The 24,517-nt window shown below is 41.9% G+C and overlaps 1 protein-coding gene across 1 annotated transcript in view; it reads right to left on the bottom strand.

Moving 5' to 3' along the window:
* The window catches only part of SPTA1 (spectrin alpha, erythrocytic 1), a 71,355-nt gene that overhangs the window by 5,771 nt on the left and 41,067 nt on the right, over positions 1-24,517 (bottom strand). The window contains exons 26-44 of the mRNA XM_054711525.1: positions 23,658-23,839; positions 21,608-21,707; positions 21,325-21,522; positions 19,971-20,114; positions 19,092-19,195; positions 18,480-18,642; positions 18,086-18,217; positions 16,796-16,933; positions 16,482-16,586; positions 15,478-15,686; positions 13,871-13,991; positions 13,148-13,269; positions 12,238-12,370; positions 11,723-11,830; positions 10,650-10,812; positions 10,020-10,096; positions 6,548-6,757; positions 2,032-2,328; positions 1,093-1,205 (exon numbers count right to left, since the gene is read on the bottom strand). Of these exons, the coding sequence (XP_054567500.1) occupies positions 1,093-1,205; positions 2,032-2,328; positions 6,548-6,757; positions 10,020-10,096; positions 10,650-10,812; positions 11,723-11,830; positions 12,238-12,370; positions 13,148-13,269; positions 13,871-13,991; positions 15,478-15,686; positions 16,482-16,586; positions 16,796-16,933; positions 18,086-18,217; positions 18,480-18,642; positions 19,092-19,195; positions 19,971-20,114; positions 21,325-21,522; positions 21,608-21,707; positions 23,658-23,839 (2,819 nt within the window). The remainder of the gene's footprint in view (positions 1-1,092; positions 1,206-2,031; positions 2,329-6,547; positions 6,758-10,019; positions 10,097-10,649; positions 10,813-11,722; positions 11,831-12,237; positions 12,371-13,147; positions 13,270-13,870; positions 13,992-15,477; positions 15,687-16,481; positions 16,587-16,795; positions 16,934-18,085; positions 18,218-18,479; positions 18,643-19,091; positions 19,196-19,970; positions 20,115-21,324; positions 21,523-21,607; positions 21,708-23,657; positions 23,840-24,517) is intronic.

Here is a 24,517-nt window from a genome sequence, read left to right as displayed (position 1 = left end):
TTACTTCAGATTTATGAAACATTCTAAATTCTTTTGTAGCCAAAAACATATGAACATGTTCCATCCACTGTTTCCAAAGTCTCTTTCACACCCAGAAGCTAACAGCCTTCCATGCAGCTACTTGCTGTAGTAGAGAGAGCACAGGTGGTCACGTGATATGCTCAGTGTGGGGCACATGATGCCAGAGGAGGAGGGACCAAACCCAAAGGAAGAGAAGGCAGAGCTGTGTTGCTTGTGCCTTCTCTCAGGGGTTTTTTGGCCATGAGACTGATTTTCCTTTTGTTAATTGTGTGATTTATCCTTGTCAGTGGTGTGTAGAAACAAGGATTGTCTAAACCAATTCTTTAACTCTCAAAATTCCACAAATCTGACCCAGTTACTGAATACAGTCTACCAACTTAGAGCATTTATTCTAATGTGTATTACACCTTCTAGGTCTCCTCCTTTTCAAGGTCATTTGCCCAGAAGATGCGACAAATGTTATTTTCACGTACAGAACACTTTGGATTCCATCAAAGCAATTAGCATATACCATCTCACTTGATTCCCATCACAGCTTTAGTCAGGCAACATATGAGCTTCATACTAGATGTTTACAATGTGCTCTACTTCTGCTGTGTCAATAAATACACATGTGGCCGTGAGCCCACCAATGTATCTACTAAACTTCTTTCCCTCAGAGGTAATAAGGTCTTCTCTGTATACTTTTCCAGGGTGCTCTAAAAGTTAAGTGAGTCAATGGACAGAGAAGTACTTTGTAAAATGCAAAGATAATGTCAGCATTAAAAATTTTAAATAAAAAAGAACTGTTATTATTTTTGAACTGTAATTATAGGCAACAGAAAAAAATTGAGAGTCTCAAGAAGAGAATATTGAAGGGTACACAATGGGTAGAAGGCTGAATCTCTCATTTCTCAGTTTTGCAAGGATTGATTCAGAAAGTAACCAATTACCAATAGAAAGCACATGGTAATTTAGGACAGATTAAATGCTGTAGGAGTCCCTCTCCTTCCCCTCCTTTATGAACTTTATCCTTATGGGAAATGGAGTGTGTGGCATAAGGATCATAATTTTTGAGGTAACATAGCACACCTGGTTTCCAGGATCCACTGAAGGAAGGCACTGGCATTCTGTTCAAACTCCTGGCACATCTCAAAGTTCTTGACCTGTCTTTCCTCTTCCTTTTGCAGCTCTTGCTCCCGTTCCTAGAAACCCAAATCACAGACAGCGGATTGCACATTGAAGATCTTTCTTTGCAGTAAAATAATTGGTTCCCAGGCTCAGCCATACCTCAACTCTCCCAAACTTATATTCCGGAGGCATGTGCCTATGTGCTCATATTGCTTCCAGCCTACCTCTTCTCATCTCGGAAAGGTGAGGAAAACTCATGTCACTTCCCATAAGTATTTGCAGATGTTTCAAAGGCAAAACTCAGTAAAAACAACAAAACAATGAAGGCAAATCTTTCTGCTTATTTTTTTCCAAGTGAAATTTCATTTAAATGAACATAAAAACAGCCTTAAAGGGAAAGGTAGTTATAAGAGTTGCCATCTAAAATTGGTGATTTTATGGTAAAATTTTTCTTTGTTAAACTTTTAAATATTGTCCATAGCTTCTATAATGAACATCATTATAGACAGACAAAAGTTAGTGCAAACACATTTAAAAGGCACTTTTGGAGGTGTGTATAAAATAGAGAATGCTTTGGATGAAGGCATATAGAGACTTTAAAGACATCTGCAAGCCTCGTGAACTCTCTATAACTCATTTTCAGAGTCATGTCCTGGAGCTTGTGTTTGCTGCCTTACATCACTGCTCAACACCCTGAAGCATAAAGCTGTTCAAACTATGTTATACAGGGCTATACTTATTGTGAACATATTTTCAAATATCTCTTAGACTATCCAATTTAAGACTGCTTTCCCAATTAAAAATGTTCCTTTTTTTCTCAAAAGTCCCCCAACTTGGATACTCCACTCAATTGTCATGATCACTATAGCCACAGGAAGTCCCTGCTGTGCCTCAGTCTACCTTGATGATGTCAGGTAGGTGCTTCCACATCCTTTCTAGCACCTCCATGGTTAACCAGGTGTAAGGGCTGGAGGGCACATTTAAGGACTTAATCTGCTGGTCTAGCTCTCGCAGATAGTTCAAATCTTCCTGGGCCTTGGCCAAGGAGGCCAGGAAAGCCTCGTGGTCCTTCTGGAGCTGGCGAATCTCATTCAGGGAGACACAGTGCACATTTTCTGACAGGTCCTCCTCAGCATTCTCACACCAGTGGTTGAAAGCTGAAGCCTTGTGTGCAAATTCCATGAATAGCTCCTCAGCCTACAGAGAGAGAGAGAGAAAAAAAAAAGACACCTCATCTTTCCCAATAGAAAGAGAAGAGAAAAAGAGGAAAGAAGACTCAGAATAAAAAATAAAAAAGTAATTGTCTTCAATATTTTCAGGGCAAACCCATTAAAAGAACAGAACTAAAACTAACGGGAACCACACAATCATATGGGTAGACAAGTGAGTTAGAAATGTAAGTCCTGATCTTGGCATCTCATTGTGAAATTGGTCAAGTTTTCTATCATCTGCAAATGAGCAAGTTGAATGATTTCTAGAGACATTTTAGCTCTAAGATTCCAAAAGTGACAACGGTTGTTTTCAATGAGAAGATTTTATGATTTCTTATTCTGAAATCTGTTTCAATTCTATTTGGCACATAGTAGACATGCAAAAATAGATGTTAAATGAATGAATCATTCATGAAATAGGCAAATCTATCCTATCCTTTATCCACTTCCTCTTTCTTCTGATTGTCTACAGACCATACCTCTCTAACATCTCTTTGAAGACTGAGTTCTTTTCCTATCATCCTTCTAAAACTTGTTCAGGGCTCATCTCATGCTTGCAGTTCCTGTTTAAATCCCTTTCCTACACTCTAACCTTTATTCCTATTCCTGCAATACTCTCTGGAGTTATCTGTATGTTCTGAATGACTGAACTCCTGAATTAGAGCAATAACATGGATTGTTCTAAACAGCATGTCATCAAAAATATTTTAAATTTAAAATCATCATAGATTTGAGGTCAGCAGACAGTTCTTCCACAGATATTTGTTATGCAAATTTGTTTTCATCCCAAAACAGGCATTAAAGAGGTTGTGCACTATTATATCTTCCCGGTACTGATTTCTGCAATCTATATGCTAAAATAGACCAGCACAGAGAAAACTCATATGAAGAATATAAAAACCTATAAAGTACTTCTTATTATTTTCAAAATAGTATGGATCAACTGAATATTTTACAAATATTTTATAATCAGAAAGTAAAATAATAGAATCATATTGTGTGTGTGTGTGTGAGAGAGAGAGAGAGAGAGAGAGAGAGAGAGAGAGAGAGAGAAAAGATATTTCACAATCTGATTCTATTATTTTATTATATATATACTAGAGGCCCGGTGCACGAAATTCGTGCACTGGGGAGGGTGTCCCTCAGCCCAGCTTGCACCCTCTCTAATATGGGACCCCTCGGGGGATGTCCAACTGCAGGTTTAGGCCTGATCCCTGTGGAATCGGGCCTAAACCTGCAGTTGGACATCCCTCTCACAATCTGGGACCGCTGGCTCCTAACCGCTCACCTACCTGCCTGATTGCCCCCTAACTGCTCCCTTGCTGGCCTGATTGCCCCCTAACTGCTCCTCTGCGGGCCTGATTGCCCCCAAATACCCTCCCCTGCTGGCCTGATCACCCCCAAGGCTTTTATTAGTATAGATATGACCCTTCACAGAAAATTTTACTAACCCTGCTTTACAATAAGGGCTTGACGATTGAATCATTAGGACCAGACACCAAGATTTCCTTTCTTTGAATAGTGGAGGGAATACTTATCTTGTCTTTAAGTTGCCCGGAAATTAAAATGAGATAATGACTTAGAAAAGTATAAAAGCACCATATAAAGACAACTGTCTTTTTTTTTTTTTAAATATATTTTATTGATTTTTTACAGAGAGGAAGGGAGAGGGATAGAGAGCTAGAAACATCGATGAGAGAGAAACATCGACCAGCTGCCTCCTGCACACCCCCTACCGGGGATGTGCCCACAACCAATGTACATGCTCTTGACCGGAATTGAACCTGGGACCTTTCAGTCCGCAGACCGACGCTCCATCCACCGAGCCAAACCGGTTTCGGCGACAACTGTCTTTTTAATGAAGTGGTAAAATGAAAAACACTTTTTATTCTCCCCTTCCTTCCTTTACAGCTTTTATTTAAACTTTGAAATTTATAAAAATTTCACTCCAATTTTCATTTCTTTACATTCAACATTATTTTGTATTGGTTTCAGGTTTTATATTATTTACAGAATAGTGGTTAGACAATCATATACTTTACAAAGTGTTCCCCGATATTTCTAGTACCCACCTGGCATCATACCATCATTACAACACTATTGACTATATTCCCTATTTAAGTGACAAGGTTCCTTTCAGTCTTTCTTTCGTGTTGCTTGTCCTTCCTTTTCTTTCTCACTTCTTCCCTCATTTTCTTTATATAGTATCTCAATTGGCCATCAAAGCTCAGTGAAGGCACTGGGACATGCTTAATCCATTTTACAGACCAGGAAACTGAGGCCAATTCCAGTTGGCTGTGGAACTTGACTCAGCACACAGGAAGCCCTCAGAGCCATGCTCTTTGCGCTTCCTAAGGGGCAGCCGCCCAGCAAACAGAACAAACCTTCCAGTCAGGCTTCCGAGCCTCTTTCTCAAGCACCTCTTCATTGCGGATGCTCCACATTCTTTCCTCTCCCCCCATTCTTTACTGCCCCCCCTTCTCCGAAGCAGGTGGAAGGCTTCCCACTCACTGCCTAGGCATGCTCTGCCATGGGGCAGGGTGTCGCGAGCTTGCTTTTGGGTCAAGGCAGGAGCAGGAGTCACTGCCTCTGAAGTGTGAAGGCCGCCTGAGCATGGCCGGTTAGCACTGGGAGCTTCTCTGAATCACATCAGTCAGTCCAGTACCCTGCAGTGCAGCACCCCTCCACTGAGGTGGCACCACCCCTCAAACCCCGCCTCAGGGGTGAGGGTCCTTGCCCCTCTGCCAGGAGTCCTTCCATGCCCCTTGATCCCTGGCTGGGCCCACCCATGTCTTGGGGGCACTGCAGAACCTCTGTCTCTCTGCAGATGAGGCAGATCCCTGCCCTAGGTCTCTGCAAAGCTATGAATCTGTGGCCAGAGGCCTGGTCTGGGTCTCAGCAACCACATGCCTGCAAGGTTCCCAGGGACCCCGGGAGCGGCTGGGCGAGTCCCGCCTCACCTCCCCGGGGTGCCGATCTCTGGGAGCGGCTGAGCGGGCCCGGCCACGCCCCCCCGGGTTGCCGATTGCCCCAGGGGCCCCCGGGAGAGGCTGGGCGGGGCGGCCACGCCCCCTGTGTTGCTGATCTCCCCAGGGACCCCCGAGAGCGGCTGGGCGGACCCGGCCACGCCCCCCCAGGTTGACGATCTCTCCAGGGACCCCCAGGAGCGGCTGGATGGGCCCGGCCACACCCCCCTGGGTTGCCGATCTCCCCAGGGACCCCCGGGAGCGGCTGGGCAGCCCGGCCTCACCTCCCCGGGGCGGCGATCTTCCCAGCGAGCCCCAAAACTAAGAGGACTGGGCGCCGCCATCTTGATCTTCTCAACGGCTGGATAGGCCACCCGGAGTCCCGCCCCCCAGCCTCCCGCCGGCCCAATCGTGGGCATAGCGGAGGTGCGGTCAATTTGCATGTTTCTCTATTATAAGGTAGGATATTCCATTAATTGATTTATTTTTTCATTAAAATTAGGTTTCATGTCTTTCAATAGAGTAAAAATTAACTAAGGGTCCAGACTGACTATTTTTTTTTCAAACTGTCTGGTTTTTATTTGTATGTTAGTTTTCCAATTTCCCTAACTCCCTACCTTGTATGGTATAATACTTATGGTGTAGGAGTGCTCAGTAATTTACTGACCGGGTCCAACTTCCTTTCATTATTGATTTTTTATTATCAACATCTAATACCTTAGCAACCAATTAGAAAGGACATTTTAGTCACTTATATCCATATAGAACTTAGTGGTTTATACTGAATTTTTCAGATCCATTATCCTTTTTAATAGTAATAACAGGGACCAGCAAGAGGTGGTGGTAATATTATCCTATTTCATAAATGGAAGAATCAAGGTTCAGAGATGTTAAGTGACATGTAAGAACACAATATTTACTTGTTTAGCTATTTTATTTGAACTGGAGAAAAGCAGTTGTAGGGCTGCTATACAGTAAGATCGCTCACCCTGTTGTGCCACCTACCTCTTCTATTACCTGTGCCGAGCTTTCATCTCAAGTCATCTGGATAACTGATAAAAGTCTAAAACAACCTCCCTAGCAATCTAAAGTCTTTTTGCTCAGTAAGAATATCTTTCTGGTCCTTTCCAAAGTACACACTCAAATATATCCAAACAGGGTTTCCACTATTTGTTTCTAGATTCCATCGCTAATATAGAATCAAGGTCTTATCACGCCTCATCATTTTGTAACCTTTACCTTCTGCAGGGGCAGCTGTTTCTCCAGCAATTTCTGCCTGTGGGCTGCACAGGCTTCCAGCAGCTGCTCCCAGCGCCTCAGCAGGGCAGCATGGCGCTCCTCGATGGCTTTGGACTGGCTGTGCTGGGCAGCCACCAGCTGGTCCTTTAGGTCAGTTATCTTACCCAGTCTCTCCTGTTGAAAGCTCTGCACACTGGCATCCAGTGTGTCCTGAGAAAGACCAGAGAGAAGCAGTGAGCAGAGAATGAATGCAGATTCCGAAGGGTCATTTACACCTGGGTTCCACCATATTTTTATCATGAACAAGATAAGGACTAGAAAAGAGTTAGAATGATGGCCAAGGAAAAGGAAATACGATTTAGACACGTAAGTAAACATTTGGGATTGGGATTATGGCTACATTCCGATGTATGTTTTGAAATTAGATTTGAGCTCACATTCTTTCTAAGACTCTTTTGTATCACTTATTAGACTTTGTGTTCTAATTACCAGCAGTGCGCTACTGGAGATCTTGGAAGTATGGAAATTTATAAAAGACCTACAGATGCTATATTACACAAATGATATTTTTGGGAGATGTTGGTATCAGAATCACAGAATTAGGGATGTTCCACTTCCAGCTTTAATTGAGTAGCTTGTATTGGACCAATTCTCTCTTTGAGAACAGCTTTAACCACTGGGTAAAAGCACAAAAATATCAGCTGTTTGAAAAAGATCAGAATGAAGCTCAGGTGGCTGTAATTCAAGAATTAAAGTCCTGGAGAGGAGGGACTGGTAGTAGAGTAAGAGTAATAGTCTCTGTTACTTTTGCTTTTGAAGTATACACTGAACAGGGTCAGAGGGGAAAGCAGCTGATGAGAGCTTCAGATGGAGCTAAACAGACAAAAACTGGAGTTCTGGGGACTGGGGCAGCCAGGGTTTGAGGAGCCATGAAGAGGGAACTGCAGAAAAGTAGGCTCACTATTCCCACTGTCCTTTCCTCTCGAGACCTTTACAGAGTCCTAAACTGTGTAGGACACAAGTCCTAGAAGCCCAGCGGAAAACAGCAGCTGTGGATCTAAAGCGCTACAGACACTTCTCTGGAGTCACACAGTGCTGATTCCAGGACACAGTCAGCATGAGCAGCCCCAGCGAAAGAGATTTAGTTGAAACCCCTGAAAGGTCCCAGGTGTAAAAGCAAACTGAAAAGGGACTAGTCCTCAGATAAATAAATAAGTAGATAGATAAATAAATAAATAAAACTAAAAGTATACTTTGAAGCAATTCAATCCCTAGCTAAAAAGTAGGGGTTGGATGGGGAATGGGAGGTGTTAGATTACAGTTTTAAGTAAAACCTTATCAATGAATTAGTTTAAATGTAAATGAACTCACTATTCCAATAAAATGATCAAATTAGATAGACAAAGCCATACTCATTATATAATATCTCTAAAATTTTAGAAAATTTAAAGGCACTCTGCATTTCTATGTTCACTGCAGCATCGTTCACAATAGCTGAGATATAGAAACAACCTAAGTGTTCAGCAACAGATAAGCAGGCAAAGAAGATGCAATATAGCCCGGGCTAGGTGGCACAGGTGGTTGGAGCATTGTCCCACACATCAGTAAGGTTTTGGGTTCAATTCCTGGTCAGGGCACATACTTAGGTCGCAGTTTGATCCCTAGTCAGGGTGTGTAGGGTAGTCAACCAATTGATGTTTCTCTCACATCGATGTTTCTCTCTCTCTCTCCCTTACTCTCTCTAAATCAATAAAACATACCTCAGGTGAGGATTAAAAAAAAGAAAAAGAAGATGTAATATAGAGAGGTAGATACATACATACAATGGAATATTATTTAGTCATGAGAAAGAAGGATACCCTGCCATTTGCAACAACTTGGATGAAATTTGAGGGCATTGTGCTAAGTGAAATAAGTCAGAGAAAGACAAACACTGTATGATGCACTTATATGTGAATCTCAAATAGTGGTTACTAAGAACTGAGGACCAGGGAGGGGTACCAAGGGTATAAACTTCCTTTTAACAAGTTCTGGGATCTAATATACAGCAAGGTTACTTTAGCAAATAATACTGTATTATATACTTACATACTTGAAAGCTGTTAAGAGAGTAAATATTAAATGTTCTTACTAAACACAAATGGTAATTATGTGACAGAATGAAAGTATTATGTAATTCTATGATGGTAATCATTTTGCAGTTTATAAATATATCAACAAGAAAAATAAAATAAAATATAAAGACACAGAAACATAAAAAAACAACAGAAGATGAAAACAGATATATACTATAAACAAACAAACAAACAAATTGGTGTAGTATTCTAGTATTAAATTAAGAAATGTTATTAGAAAGATGACCATTTCATAATTAAAAGTATCAATTCATCAAGATGATTGCATTATTCTAAATGTCAACACAACTTTCAACCTAGCCTCAAAACATATAAAAATAATAAGTATTTAAACAACATGATTAACAAAATATAATAGGTAATATAAACCACTGAATAAATACACATTCTTTCAATTGTATAAAAACTATTCACCAAAACAGAATAATTAGTGGGTCAAATAAGAAATTAAGTTAGATAGAACATATTTAACTGAACAACAAAAATATAAAATTTCTGAGATGCAGTTAAGCCTTACTTAGAAATTTATATCCTTAAATCAATCCTATAAAATAAAAGGGTTATATGCAAATTGACTGAACTGCAGAACTACTGGTCGCTGGAATGACTGGTCGCTATGACACACACTGACCACCAGAGGGCAGACGCTCAATGCAGGAGCTGCCCCCTGGTGGTCAGTGTGCTCCCACAGGGGGAGCTCCACTCAGTCACAAGTCAGGCTGATGGCTGGCGAGAGCAGCAGCGATGGCGAGAGCCTCTCCCACCTCCACAGCAGCACTAAGGATGTCCGACTGACGGCTTAGGCCCGAGCCATCAGTCGGACATCCTCTGAGGGCTCCCAGACTGCGAAAGGGTGCAGGCTGGGCTGAGAGACCTCCCCCCACCAGTGCACAAATTTCATGCACCGGGCCTCTACTATATTATAAAACAATGGCTAAATATTTGAAATCTCAACATCTATCTTAAAAAAATTTTTAATCAAGTAATCATGAAGAAAGTTAAAGAAAATGGTAAAGATTTAAAGATATAAAAAGTTATTAATGAAATATAATATAAAGATAGAACAGAAAAAATTAAAAAGCCAAATGTTGATTCTCTAATAAAAATGGTAAATATGTGTTGCAAAATTAATTGGAGAGAGTGGGCAGGGAGAGGCAAAGAGGGAGAAAAAACTAGCAAATGATCAATGACAGGAAGAATAAAAGGAACAATATTACAGGTCCCACAGACAATAAAACCACATAACCTAGCAGTGGATAATCCTATGTGTTCAGCTTCTGTGCGATATGGGTCTTGGCCCTCACGGGCGTCTATTACAAAGGCAACCCTGCTCTCACCTGCTTTGCCAGGAGAGTGAGGAAGGCAGTGAGGTCTGCACCGTTGCCATTGATCTTCAGGCTTCTTTCCTTTTCAGCTAAAGAACAAAGATCATTAATAGGTTGAGAAAGATAGTTGATCTTGGATCAGACTTGATAAGGAGAAAAGGAATATGTCCTATAGTTCCCAAGAGAGCCTCCTAACTCTACAAGTCGGCAATTCCTTGGGCTGTGAGTAAATATTAAATTGGGGGCGAATGGATTGTTCTATAGACTTATTCAGGATAAACTGACCAAAACAAAGCTAGCACCAAGGGAACGTCTGAGTGTTTCATAGAACACAAAAATTCATATTAGACATAAATTTTAATTAAATCAAACACACATTTATTTCCTAGAAGTTTTGGCCACAGCCCTATCTTTGAATATCACATGCGAAATCACCAATTTTCAAAAAGATGTTCTCTGATACTTCAGCACGTGTGTGAACACATGTGAGTGTCATTGTAATTGCGTCCCAGGAGGACAGGAATGGGTGATGGAGGGAGCACCTCTCTTCACAAGGTAAGTGAGAAAGCCCCAGGAACCATTGTATTAGAAAATGTATCAGCATTTCTCAAGCCCCAGCACCCTGGCCTTCACCCATCATACCTATCCAGGCCTCTGCCACATCAGCCTTCCAGTTGAACTCCTGAAAGGCATGATCATCTTCCAACTGCAGCTTCCAGGAAGCGATCGCCTGGGCCAGAGACGGTGTCTTTGCATTCAAAGCCTCTATCTTGGCGGAAATCTTCTCCTTGTGCCGACTTTCCTCCTGCAACGCCAACGGTGAAAGGAGGAGGAGAGAGACCAAGGCCAAAAATCTGAATTCTTTGGGACTATTAAAAATCTCTCCTCTCCCTTTTTCAAAACATTTAACGACTCTCCTCTAGGTCTAGTGAATTTATTCAATGATTTCTTCATGTCCCAGGTGGTTATTTCCACCCCAGCACTGGGATGACCTTCTCACGCTTGTTCCGTAGCTGTGGTCTGAGTGGGTGTAAGCATCTAGAAAGTATGAAGTCATCTCTGTTTAGGGTTCTTCGTGTAGCACTTAGACCAGTGAGGCTTTGTAAAAACAAGCATTTAAACTAAAGAATGATACTCAAGTTACAAATAAGTTTCCAACTGGTCCTCCTCCCTAGAGGCTTACAAAAAACAGTTTTTCCCATTCTTACAAATATTCTATGATCAAAGCAAGTCATTTATAAAAGCTGCATAAATGCCATGTTGTGCAGAGGATAAGAGTAAGTGTGTCAACAACTAATTTAAAGAATCTGAAAGGTGTATTTATAAGAGCCTGAAAAAAGAGTTTTCAGAAAACAGAAATTAAATAACTATTTGCTAACAACAACAACAAGAAGACAAATGGCAGCTTAAAGAGTTGGATTCAATTGGGCCACCGTGGGAAAATTTATTCCACAGAAATAATCAACTGTGGCATTTATTTTTTCGGGAGCAGTAGCTGGTGGTTAAGTAATCACCAGCACATCGCCTCTAAATAGCCACTGTGGCTAGTCGCTGACATATTGGACAGTGCATCCTTACATAATAAAAATAAATATATATTTGTTAGATGTTAAAAATAGATTATTGAAATTCTGTGTATGATTTTAGCACTGCTCATGAGTCTATATTTGGGCCAATCCCTTTTGAAAATGAAAGTTCGACCGGGAATTCCTGGCATCGCTCACCTTACTCAGGAGGTCTTCCCCCTGAGCACACACATTTTGCACCCGGGCCTCATGGACAGCAAAGTCATTATCCAAGGCTTCATGCTTCTTTAGCAAACTCTGCATAAATGAACCGGTGAGAATCAACACATCTGGACAACATATCCCACCCACATTCTGCTCCCCAAATTCTTCACTTGCCAAAAAAGGGCAAACTTATCAGAAAAAGGATTAAAGGTATATAAGTGATGTTGAGTCTATCTCACCATGTGATCTTACAGTTTTCTGGATTTTGGAATAGGAGTGTTGATCAAGGATTTCTCCATATTGAAATTTAAACATTTCTAAGCAACACTGCATTTACCAGAAAAATATTAAGTATCAAGAACATCCTATATTAAGGGCTGATCTTAAATTTGTTTTTTCCCCACCAGGAGGGAGATTCTAATTTTAAGGTGAACACTGAGTATTTAAGAAGAGATTCATCTTAAGGAGAAGAAAATGGATTCATTCAGCCTATTGCTCACCTGAGTGGCAGCCAACGTGTCTCCAGAATCTCCTCGGGCAACCATTGCTTCCTTTTCATTGATCCAAGCTTCTTCTTCCTCAGCATTCTCCATAAATTGCAAGTATTCTAGGGACTCTTCCAACTGAAGCCCTCTACACCAGGCCAGTAAGCCCCAGTAAGAATAAGAGAAAACCAGCAAGCGTGGGAATGGAGCCACAAGGCACAACCCCACGAGGCAGCCACCGTTGAACTGGGTCTCAAAAGAATTGAGCATGTGTCCACTAGTCAGCTGCGGCGATCTCCTCTGAAAAGGGGGAGACCCTTGACCCACAAGGTCCGTTTTGTGGGATCATCTACTCTCCAGGAATGTTTGTTGGGGAAAGAAAATCTTGTCCAAACAAAAGTTCTAAGACTTTGGAGTTGGAGCATAATGGCAGTGAATCAGAACACGGTCGTTCATCTTAAGTGCTTTTACTCCCCAGGAAGAAATTCCTATGCCAACAGACATGAAATTATAGCGGGAATTGTTTTATTTGGCTATAGGACTATGTGATTCTAAATGGCTATATGGCTATAAGGGAGGGAAAAACAACCCCACATTTCTCTCACTACTAACTGTTACATACAAGGCTAACACTGGGGCAACATCCAAACAGACAGGTGGCAAATAACCTTGTACAAAGAGCAACAATGATCTAAGACGGTTGCGAGTAAGTACAGGAGTAGAGGTCTGTAAGCACGGAGGCAGCATCACTTCGGCCTGGGGCAAAGGGGGAATGTTTTATGGAAGACTGCGCTCGAGGAGGGACTTAGAAGATAGAGAGATGGGTGGCGGGGGAGAAATGCTAAGCAAGCACTGGGTGTCCTCCCCAACACCAGTCCAATACCTGCCACACAGGCGGAGAACTGGGCCTCCGTCCCCCACTCACCGCGCCTTGGTCAGCTCTTGGAGCTGCTCCCAGTGCTGAACAAACTGCGCCAGCCGCTCCTGGATCTCCTCTCGCCCCACCTCGGCCTTGTCTCCCAGCCCCTCTGCCATCTTCAGCACATTCTGAAAAACACGCCCCCTCCATGTTGCATCACCTCACAGCCTCTCCCGATTTAGGCACAGTTCCCTGGCAAAGTGTCTAGGCAGATTATTTCTTAACTTCACGGTACTTGGAGTGATCTTAAAAATCCTGGGAGGATGCAGAAAGCTGCAGTAATAGACCATGTTAATTTTACCAAGTATTTGAGCAGACACATTGGCATGTGTACCAGGCCATGCGCGCCATGACCTGACTTATGGATTAGTCACACTCACAGGGTGACCCTGCTGCCAAGCCAGAACCAGAGTTGTCTTTCTTTCCATATGGCTCGGCTCAAGCACAGCTCCTCCGAGTGTCCCAACCTGCATCCTAATTGTCCACACCTGTGCCCTGGCGTGTTCAAGTGCTCCTTCCAAGGAAGAGCATGGGTCCCTGTGCAGGATTCTTCTAGTCACAGGATACGAAGTGTGGAGGAGGAAAGAACGCTTTTGAATTCTATGACTAACTATGTGATCGTGGCATGCCGCCTTCACATTTTACAGAAGCATCCTAGTTATCCCATACAGGAGGGCCTACTATTAGATTATCCCTGCCTTCCCAGGCCTCAGACTCTACTGTTCCTACCTGGATGGCAGGTTCATGTGCCATCAGCTCCCCCTCTAGGCGTCTGTGCTTCTTCAGTAAGTTCTGAACCCCCTGTAGATCCCTCCCCTGGTCCTGGGAGCGCACTCGAACCAACTTCTCTCTGCAAACAAGGAAGAACACAGTTTAGGCATCTGAGGTCATCTTAGAGTAACAGTTTTCTGAGTGTGTGTGTGGCTGGGGGTGAGGTGCTGGTAACGCTCTGGAGTCAGTAATCACAAAGATAGTAAGTACCAAAGGCTTTCAGCAAAATTTCTGACTTACGCTAACGCAGTTAAAATAACAACTGATCTCCACCAGGTGGACAGCAGCACCAGCCTTCCCTTAAATCCCTGCCTGTCTCATGACGCATCTTCTCTTCTTTGCTCAAGAATGTAACTAGTGTTCCTCTTTCAATATAAGTGAAAATTATATGCATACACACACCCACAAACATATATACATATATGACTTCATGGCATTTGTCATTTTTGTCTACCAATACATTTAGTTAGAATGAGTTATAAAGAGCTGATATTATAGAAGTAATGACAGAAATGGTTCTGAGTGTAAAATATTTGAATATCACTATGAAGCACAGTAAAAGACTACAAAGACAAGATTATGTTATCTCACTGTTTCTAAAAGCGTTTCTAAAAGGCCCTACTTGTTGCCCTGTGCACAATGTTTTTCTCTAATTCATTGATTACTATGAAGAATCAGCAGATGTGTTGAAGACAAACATGATGAGGCAGGTTAAACAGAAAATAAAGCGAATAATTTGATTTGCTAATATATTCCTAATCATATTTTTCCAAATAGATATAAACATTTTTTGTCTTATTTTTAAAATCTAATTAAATTTATTGAGGTGACCTTGGTTAATAAAATTATGTAAGTTTCAAGTGTACAATTCTATGATGAATGATCCGTATATTACACTGTGTCTTCCCCACCCAGTCAATCTTCTTCCCTCACCATATATTTCACTTCCCTTACCCTTCCACTCCCCATCCCTTTCCTCTGGTAACCACATGCTGTTGTATTTATCTATGAGTTTTGTTTGTTTGTTATTCTTATTTGTTGCTTTCAATATTATACTCCACATATGAGTGAAATCATATGGTTCTTGCCAATTGTATGTTTTTGCAACAAAGGTAGAATTAATTAGTAATAAAACCATGGTAAGTAATGTGTAACATTCCCTGTCCAGTGTCCAGTTTAGTATGATATTAGATACAGAGGATACAGAAAAAAAGAAAGACAATGATCTCATCAGTTGGGTAAGTTGTAAATGTCCAGTTATCTCATTTCGAAGGAGCATTACACATTCCATGAACTATCTAGAACTATGGTTTCTTAACTTTGTTCCCAGACTACATGTGAATTATTCCCCACTCCCTCTTTTCTTATCTCCCTCTGCATGTATACAGTGAGGGAATTTGGGAAAAGAAAATAAGTGTTAACTTTAAGCTAAGGCAAACATGAATCAGAAGTAATACCAATGACAAGAAACATCACATATTTCATTTCAGCATCAAATAGAAACATGTTGTGTGGGTTATCCACTATCTTGAATTACCAATGCGATGTAAGTTGGCAGTACATACTCTATCCAGGCCTCCTCATCATCCAGGTCCTGGAAGAACTGGAACAAGGCATAGGTCTCTTTCAGTTTCTCATGGTGTGCAGCTGCTAGATTCTGGACGTCCAGGAAGCGCTTGTTGACATTGTCTCTTTTCTCCACAATCTGGTCAGCATTGAAAGTCCCGCTGGAGAGCAGTTCAGCAGCCAACTCATTCAGGTCCTTCAGTGCATCCTAGAAAACCCAAGTGTGTTCAGTGAACAGTACAGTACAGGCATTAAGCTGGGTAGCAGGCTCGATCCCCAGTAGGGGGCATATAGGAGGCAGCCGATCAATGATTCTCTCTCATCATTGATGTTTCTGTCTTTCTCTCCTTCTCCCTTCTTCTCTGAAACCAATATATATATATATATATATATGATGTAGCACATTTACACAATGGAATACTACACAGCTGTTAAAAAGATGGAACTCTTACCCTTCACGTCAGCATGGATGGACCTGGAGATTATTGTGTTAAGTGAAACAAGGCAGTCAGAGAATGACAAAATATCATAGCGTCTCACTTATAATGTGGAATCTAATGAGCAAAATAAACTGACAAACAAAATAGCACCAGAAGCATGGGTACATGGAACAGACTGACAGATCTCAGAGGGGAGGGGGATGGCGAGGACTGAAAGAGATTAACCAAAGACCATGTAGCATTTTGCATAGGCCATGCACACTGACAATAATGTGGCAGAGATCTAGGGGTGGGGAGCGAGGGTTGGGTGGAGGGAGACAAAAAGAGGGAAATGAGACATTTGTAACAGTGTCAACAGTAAAAAAAAAAAAAAAGGTAAGTACAAAAAAGACTGTTGCAACCTCTCTTTGCAGCCCATGGATATGACTTTATGATAATGACTAGTGGCTGAGAACATTAAGGTCAGTTTTGCAAGATTATATTCTCAAATGACCTCCTACGATGCGAAACATTTCCATTCTTGGAATGCAAGTCCCAGAGGAGTGGATTCCAACACTACTTACATTACGGGCCAACATCTCTGTTTCCAATAGCTGGTGCTTCTTGAGCAGGTTTCCTGCAGAAGCCAAGTCCCTGGCCTGATCTTTCATGGCCAGCAGTGTCTCCGCCTGGGAACAGAAGAATAAGCAAGAAAGCTGCCAGTTAAAACCATCTTTAGAAGGAACAAGATTAGCAACGGTGCCCCCAGACTTCTCCCAAGAAGACTGAAGGAGGTTATTCATGCATAAATCTGATTATCTGATAAGCATTTCTTAAGCTCCCATACCCTCAGCCCCACCCCCACCCCCCAACTCCACCTCACTCCAGGTGCAATTACCTCTGAGAGCCAGAACTCAAAATCCCGGATGCCTGTGTTGAATCTCTGTTGGCGACTAGCCTCATTGAGCTTCTGCCCTTTGTCAATTGTTCTCTCAAGCAAGTAGTCCCAGTGTTTCTCCAGCTCTTCCAGTTGACCCTAACCCAGAGAAATTGAGAAGGTCATTACGATCTTTAGAATCCTGGGTCCTATAACAACTTGAATGGATAAGATAGGAAGGCTATGAAGGTAGGGTGCCGGAAGCCAGTTCCAGTATGTCAGCAGGGCTGAATCATCTGGGATGGCTGAAGGGCATTTCCCCAAACCTGAATAGGATTATTGCTTGCTGCCAGCCAGCTCAGAGCATCTTAATCTGCATGTTATTGCCTCCTGTTGGCCAAACACCTGAACAGCTGTAGGCTATTCCCCCACTCTGACAATGCTTCTGTAAACCCTACCCTTTGAAGTGTCTGTCTCCACCTTGCCTTAGGACAAATTGTGTTAATAAAAGCAGGGTCCTGAGTCAAGGGGTAGTCTTTTAGCTCCTTTAGCTGAAGCTCCCCTGACCCTCAATGCCTTTCAAAACTATCTTTTATCCTTGGACTCCTTCTTAATCAATCATCTACGTGCAGCCCCTTTCTCCAGATTGCTGAACCCTTTGTAATGCTGGGACAAGAACCCTGGCAGTAAGGACTAACCAAAATTTTCCAATACTTGAATATCATAGGTTTTTATTTATTTCAGAGAGAGAGAGAGAGAGAGAGAGAGAGAGAGAAACATCAATGATGAGAGAAAATCTTCAATTGGCTGCCTCCTACTGGGGATCAAGTCTACAACCCAGTCATGTGCCTCACCAAGAATGGAACTGTGACCTTCTTGGTTCATGGGTTGACACTCAACCACTGAGTCATACTAGCTGGGCTGAATATCATGTGTTAAACCAGTATGCTTAATCTGGGAAAAAGAACAGAAGGTATGAGAAGAAAGTTTGAAAAAAGGGTGCTGGGCTGCTTACAGGGACTGATGCCTGAATGGCCATGACTCTTGGCTGTAGGGATAGATAATGTAAAACAAGTATGATGATGCTTAGTAATTAAGTCTAAAGGTTTCTTGGAGTTTTAGGTACTAAGTGTGGAAGGAGCAATCAGGTCCCAGCATCACTGTTTTCCTCCTTCCTTATGCAACAATCAGAGGAAAGGCCACTAAGCAGAAAACATATTCCATATCCCTACACATGGAAACAATAAAAGAGTAAAAAAAAAAATATCTTCATGTGACTCTATCAAAACCCATGCTGGGCAGAACCCCTACCTTCATGGTCTCTTCATTGCCATCGCATGCCCTTTGCTCAATCAGAGAGTTCCCCAAGTTGATGACTCCTTCTACTTGCTCAGCTCGGCCGTTCACCTCATTTTCAAAGGCCTGGTGCTTCAGGTACTTCCTCTGCAGGAAAAGAAGAAACGAAGTCACCTTCTCACTTAGGGAAGCAAGAAAAGGAAACTTCTGTTGACAGGAAGAGGTCACGTTTCCATCATAGCCAACGTGATTATGGCTTCTGAAGAACCCACTCCACATTAGATGCAAACGTCTCTGAGGACAGCAGCGGTGATCACAACAGTAAGAAAATGTTCACTGTAGGGAGGTGACCATTCATCTGGCAATCTCCGTTTGCTGACTTCCCCCACGGTTTTTATTTTGAGCTTGCCTGAATGTTGGTAGGGTCTTTGTAGGACTCATCACAGGCGGTGGGCAGCATCTCACTGATCCATTCTTCCAGGTCCTCGAGGTCGCGGTAGAATTGTTTTAGGTCAGCATAGTTTCCCAGTTTTGTCCGCTCAGCAATGAGCTGTGCTTTGAGAGCCTTCCATCTGGAAGAGGGGGCTGGATCATTTTCTGCCCTCTACCCTTCCCTCAAGCTCAAATGGCATAGCCATGACTCTTGCCATTTGCCAACCTGTCCCTTCCCCTTTCATTATTTATATATTTATGAGTTATGTATAACAGAGTTAAAATTATTTAGTCTCATATCATATGATTATATGTCATATTATTATATATACACCATATTTCTATGTTATGTATAACATAGTCTCATAATTTTTAGATATAAAATATCGTGGTTAAGTCAAGTAATTGCTAAGGTAACGTCTATGTCTTTCATTCTGTGAGTGTAGATCACAAAGTTCCCCAAAGTGTCAAGGTCGTTTTAGGCATCTAGAAATGAGAAAAGCTCAGTGTTACCCCCATGCTCAATGCTAGCAGAGGGGCCACTTTGCTACATCTTTCTGTCGCTCAAAAACAGTTGCTCAGGCCTGACCTGTCTAGCACCCGTTGGAGCCGAGAGGCAATCTCTTCCTTGGCATAGTGGTCATCAGCTATGAGCCGCTCAGCAAAATGTTCTAGCTCGGTGATCTTCTTTTCCTAGTACCAAGGGGGGGGGGGGGGGTGGCGGAGAGAGAGAGAGAGAGAGAGAGAGAGAGAGAGAGAGAGAGAGAGAGATTAGGCCCTGGTACAATCCCAGACTCTCTCCTAGAAAAGAACAGAGATATCCTTTTGTGACTTCATGAAGGGAAACCAAAGGGTAGATGCCTTACAGGGAGGTGGATTTTAAATAAACAAAATGAGAAATATTACTAAGAATACTTAGATGGGCTACTTGTGTGGTACCAAATTCCTCTCTTTGTTACTTCCCATGGCCATGTGGAGGGTAACTTCTGCACTGGGTGGGATGCTGGAATAGACAGAATAAAAAATCTCTTCCAACTCTAAAATTCTGGTTGGCTTTTAAAAAAATCCTCAACCGAGGATATTTTTCCATTGATTTTTAGAGAGGGTGGAAGAGAGAGGGAAAGAGAGAGAAATATCGATGTGAGAGCAATGCATCGATTGGTTGCAAAACCTGCAGCTGAGGTATGTGCCCTTGACTGGAATTGAACTCGGGACCCTTCAATCTGCAGGCCGATGCTCTATGCACTGAGCCAAAGTGGCTAGGGCTAAAATTCAGGTTTTGAAAGGTTGGACATAAAGTAAGAAAGGTCATTGCCATGTGTGTCTTGAGTTAGAATAAGCCAAAGTGTCAAACTACCTTGGAGTTTCCTATAGAAGCAAATGGGAATACTTTTAAATCATAAACCACAATCATATGTAGAGTTTCTGTTATTACTAATAGTTATTTTTTGAATTCTTATATTATTACCTGGGCAGTGATTGCTTTGTCCAAATCATCGCGTTTCTTCATCAAGGCCTCCAGAGTGTCTAAGGAACCCTTATCATCTGACCTCAGGAGATTCTCACGGGCCACCATCCAGCTCTCTGCCTGGTCACAGTTGCCTTGGAACAACTATGGGAAGTCAAGTTAGAGGTACATGAGTCATCAGTCCTCCCTCATCCACAGTTTCATTTTCTGCAGTTTCAGCTAGCCAAGGTCAACCACGTTCAGAAAATATTACATGGAAATGCCAGAGGTAAACAATTCATACGTTTTAAATAATATGCCTTTCTGAGCAGAGTGAGAAGTCTCCAGCCATCTTGCTCTGTTACACCTTGCTCAGTGCATCCATGTTATTATACAGTCCCCAACTGTTAGTCACTTAGCTGTCTTGGTTGTTAGACCTGCTGTAACAATGCGGTTGTGTTCAAGTAGCCCCAATTTTACTTTATAATGGCCCCCAAACCATTCACATAGCTTGTATTATAGTGTATTGTTATAATGGTTGTATTATTTAGGTATTGTTGTTAATCCCTTACTGTGCCTAATATGTTAATTTGCAAACTTTACCATAGGTATATATGTACAGAAAAAAAAAAAAAGATTGTATATGTAGGGTTCAGTACTATCTGTGGTTTTAGGTATTTCAAACTCTCTCCTAGAAGAGTCTTGGAACATATCTCCCACAAACAAATGGGGGACCACTGTACTGGACCTCTTACATTTCCCTGTAAACACATTTATGTCTTTACATAAGCTATCCTTCATTCTTGGGGTGCTATTTCCCACATCTACCCCTGGTGAATACTGGCTGCTTATTTAAGGTGGATGAACATTCTCCCTCCAGAGTAGCCTGTGATAACTCACTCTTTTCCCTCAAAAGTGTTAATCACTTCCTCTTCTTTAACCTCAAAACATTCATATGTTTTGTTTCATTAACAAGTTTCATTAACAAGTACTATCTGTCTACATGTCTAATTTCACTCCTTAAGAAAAGGGATGCTGTCTTACTAAACTTGATGTTGCCAGGGCTCTGCACACAGTAGGCTCTCAATAAAAACCAATAAATCAAAAGGTCAATGAATAAGTAAATTATAATCACCCTACTTCATGCTGAGAAATGACCCCCATTTTGTTTGACTCTTTTAATAGGAATAAGGGCCACGAATACAACAGTGATCAGTCTACAAAGCAGAGAATACAGTGTCAGATAACCAAGAGATGCCCCGGTGCTTTCAGCATGGGAAGACCAGTGAAATGAGCACCCGTACTTCACCATGTAAAACTGCACAGAAGGACCAGAGAGAGGCCAATATGCTCAACGACTGTAGATTTGCTGTACCTGATACTCTAGACACTGATTTAGCATCTTCTCGCGTTGCTCCCAAGCTTTCTCCAAATCATCTCTCTCTTGTCTGACAGCTTGAAGCTTTTTTTCAATTTCAGGGCTGTCTCGGTGCCCGCTGTCTATAAGTTCTGCACCAAAGTCTTCTAAGGCCTGGAAGGTAGGAGCCTCAGCCTCCATGTCAGCACGATGTTCCTATGAAGAAGGAGAAGAAACTGGTGAGGCCAATGGCATCACAGCCAAGTCACGTGAACAGAAGCTATGGCTTTTGTAGCCATACCTGGTGTCGCTCTATCAATATCTCAGTACCAGTTAAGTCCTCAGCCATCTCCTGTGAGGATACCATGCCATCCATGCCACTGATCCAATTCTGTAGGTCCCTAGAGAAAAAGACATATTGGGATTGACAAGAAAACCTTGCAACTTGCTACAGGGCTGTCTGCCTTTGGGCTTCTTCCTCTCTTGAAATGTTTCCAGATTAATACCTTTGATCTGGCTTTCTATGCCTCACAGATCTTAGATTTTTGTTTTCACTGCCTGACTAATAATAGCAATCTCTTGCATTTGAAAATCTCTACACATATATTGCTTTCTTCAATTCCTGTAATAATCCTGTACAGAATTCTTGGAGTTCTTTTGTTTTCATTTTGGAGATGAGGAAGTCGGCTTAGAGATAATAAGTGATTTGTCCATGTTATATAACTAAAAGAAGCAGGATCTAGACTGGAATCCAGACACTGGAGTCCTGAAACAGTACATATTCCATCACTTCTAAGGGTTCATGTTCCTTTACAGTAGATTATTTTTTATCGTTAATAATACGATAGTGCATATTCAAAAGTTTCTAAGAGTAAATCTTTTTATTTTTTTTATTAAAAATTTTATTGATATTTAGAGAGAAAGGAAGGATGAGGGAAAGAGATGGAAACATGGATGAGAGAGAAACATCAGTTGGCTGCCTCCTGCATACCCTCTGCTGGGGATCAAGCCAAAAAGCTGGGTATGTGCCCTGACAGGGAGTCAAACCAGTGACAAAATGGGGGTCATTTCTCTTGGTTCATGGGTTGATGCTCAATCACTGAGTCACACCAGCCAAGCTAGATTTAGTTAAAAATGTATCTTATTATGGAATCTCAAGGAAGGCATATATAAGACAAAACAGTCTCTTCTTTTGTAAACTCATTTATTCAATTATTCTAACAATTAAAATTTGTTGGGTGCTTACTAAATTCTAAATATTGTGGGGAAAAAAATCTGTGCATTCTAGGAAGTCACCTAGTAAAAGAAATAAACAACCTTAAAAGCAAAAGTGTCATAAAGAGGTAAAATAAGGTATTAAATTTGCTCTAAGGCTGGGAATATTCCTTCCCTAGCACTGAAAAGTAAGATTTTATGAAGGGAAAGGGATAATATTTGACTTCAAATCTGACATCTATCTATCTATCTATCTATCTATCTATCTATCTATCTATCTATCATCTATCTACCTACCTATCATCTAAAAGCAAAAATTTATTTGGAGAAATGAGTATGGAAGCTATTTATTTTTACTGTATAAAAAAACTATAGCTTTCCAGAGGTGCTGAATTGGGGTAGGTGCCCCAACAGCAACCGCATCATTTGCCCGAAGTCCCGCCCCTTTTTCTTCAAAACTATTACATTGTGAGTTAGTACTTCCTGGACCCTCATCTAAGTGCTCCTCCCAGCAGACTGATATGCTGGGAAAGAGTGTGGAAATGGCTCCACAGACAAAGTGTACATTTGCTAAATTGAAATAATGTCTACACTCTTCAGTAAGGCGATGATAATTCTCTAGCATTTGATCTCAACGTTTCTAAGCTTCTTTCTTGCTACTTCTCTCTACCCCTCTGAGATACAAAGCCAGTGCTCTAGCTATCCCTGCCTGTTCCATGAACATGCTGCCCCTTTCTTAGCCTCGTGCCTTTGTTTGTATACTATTATAGTTTCATTTACCGCTTAAGATGAGAGTTTGGGGCTGTACTGCCTTCTACCATGGTTATCTGTATTCCTCTGTGCCTTCTCAGTACAATGAAAATATCCATATCCTACAACTCCTCACGTAGCACCTTATATATGTATAGCATACACTCGAATTGAAGTTTATCTAATTTGCTTAGATAGCCTCACATTCCTTTAAACTTCAACATTTTCTGGCTCAACGTATTGAACTATAGATTTTTGTGCCGGATCAGAAATACTATCTGGACATGGACGTACCCTCCAGACTCGCGGTGAAGAGCACCTGTGCCCAGACTGCTCCTTAGGGTCCGGGCAGGAAATCGCCCACCCACCTGGTGAATGATCTTTACCTGGCCTTGCTGAGGAACAGGTAGAACTTCTGGGCCTCACTTAGATTCTCCTTCCGGTCCTTTGTAAGTCCAAGCAGGTCATCCCAGGCCTCGTTCAGCTCCGTTCTCTGCTTCTGCAGGTCATCGGTGGCATCTGGGTGGGATTTGCTGAGCTGCTCTGCTGTCTCTCCCAATTTGGTCACCTGAGGAAGTACAAGAGCTCTGATCATCATCCTAGAGTCACACCTAGATCCTCGCAAAAGAAAAACCCGCAGTCCTGAGTGTCCTGGCTCCTCAAACAGACATCAATGAGGTACAAGAACATCTTGCTGCTTTCTTTACTAAAATGGCAGCTCTGTTGGTGACTCCCTGAAGTAGGCCACATTGACATGACCATACATCTTTTTAAAAAATATTTTTTTTTATTGATTTCAGAGAGGAAGGGAGAGAGAGAGAGAGAAAGAGATAGAAACATCAACGATGAGAGAATCATTGATTGGATGCCTCCTGCATGCCCCTACTGAGGATCAGGCAGCAACCTGGGCATGTGCCCTGACCGGGAATTAAACCGTGAACTCCTGGTTCATAGGTCGATGCTCAGCCACTGAGCCACGGTGGCTGGGCCATAGTCTTTTTAAGATAAGAAGGCATTTGGGGAGGGTGCTTAAGTAAAAGCTGGTGAGTGACAGCATCATTAGGGAACCAAGGATCCTGATTTTTATTGTGAAGATCTTCCCAATATCAACATTTCTGGGCTTCTTTTTGCTCTGCATGATAATGCCATGCTGTATGATGACTCTGATTTATCCCAGAGTGTATAAGGCAAGCTCCAAGGTTCACTTTTCGGTTGGAATAGGATTAAAGTCAATCAATTACTTGTG

Source organism: Eptesicus fuscus, chromosome 22 (genome assembly GCF_027574615.1).
Source record: "Eptesicus fuscus isolate TK198812 chromosome 22, DD_ASM_mEF_20220401, whole genome shotgun sequence".
NCBI classification, from domain to species: Eukaryota; Metazoa; Chordata; class Mammalia; order Chiroptera; family Vespertilionidae; genus Eptesicus; species Eptesicus fuscus.
This window is presented reverse-complemented; position numbering and strand designations above follow the sequence as displayed.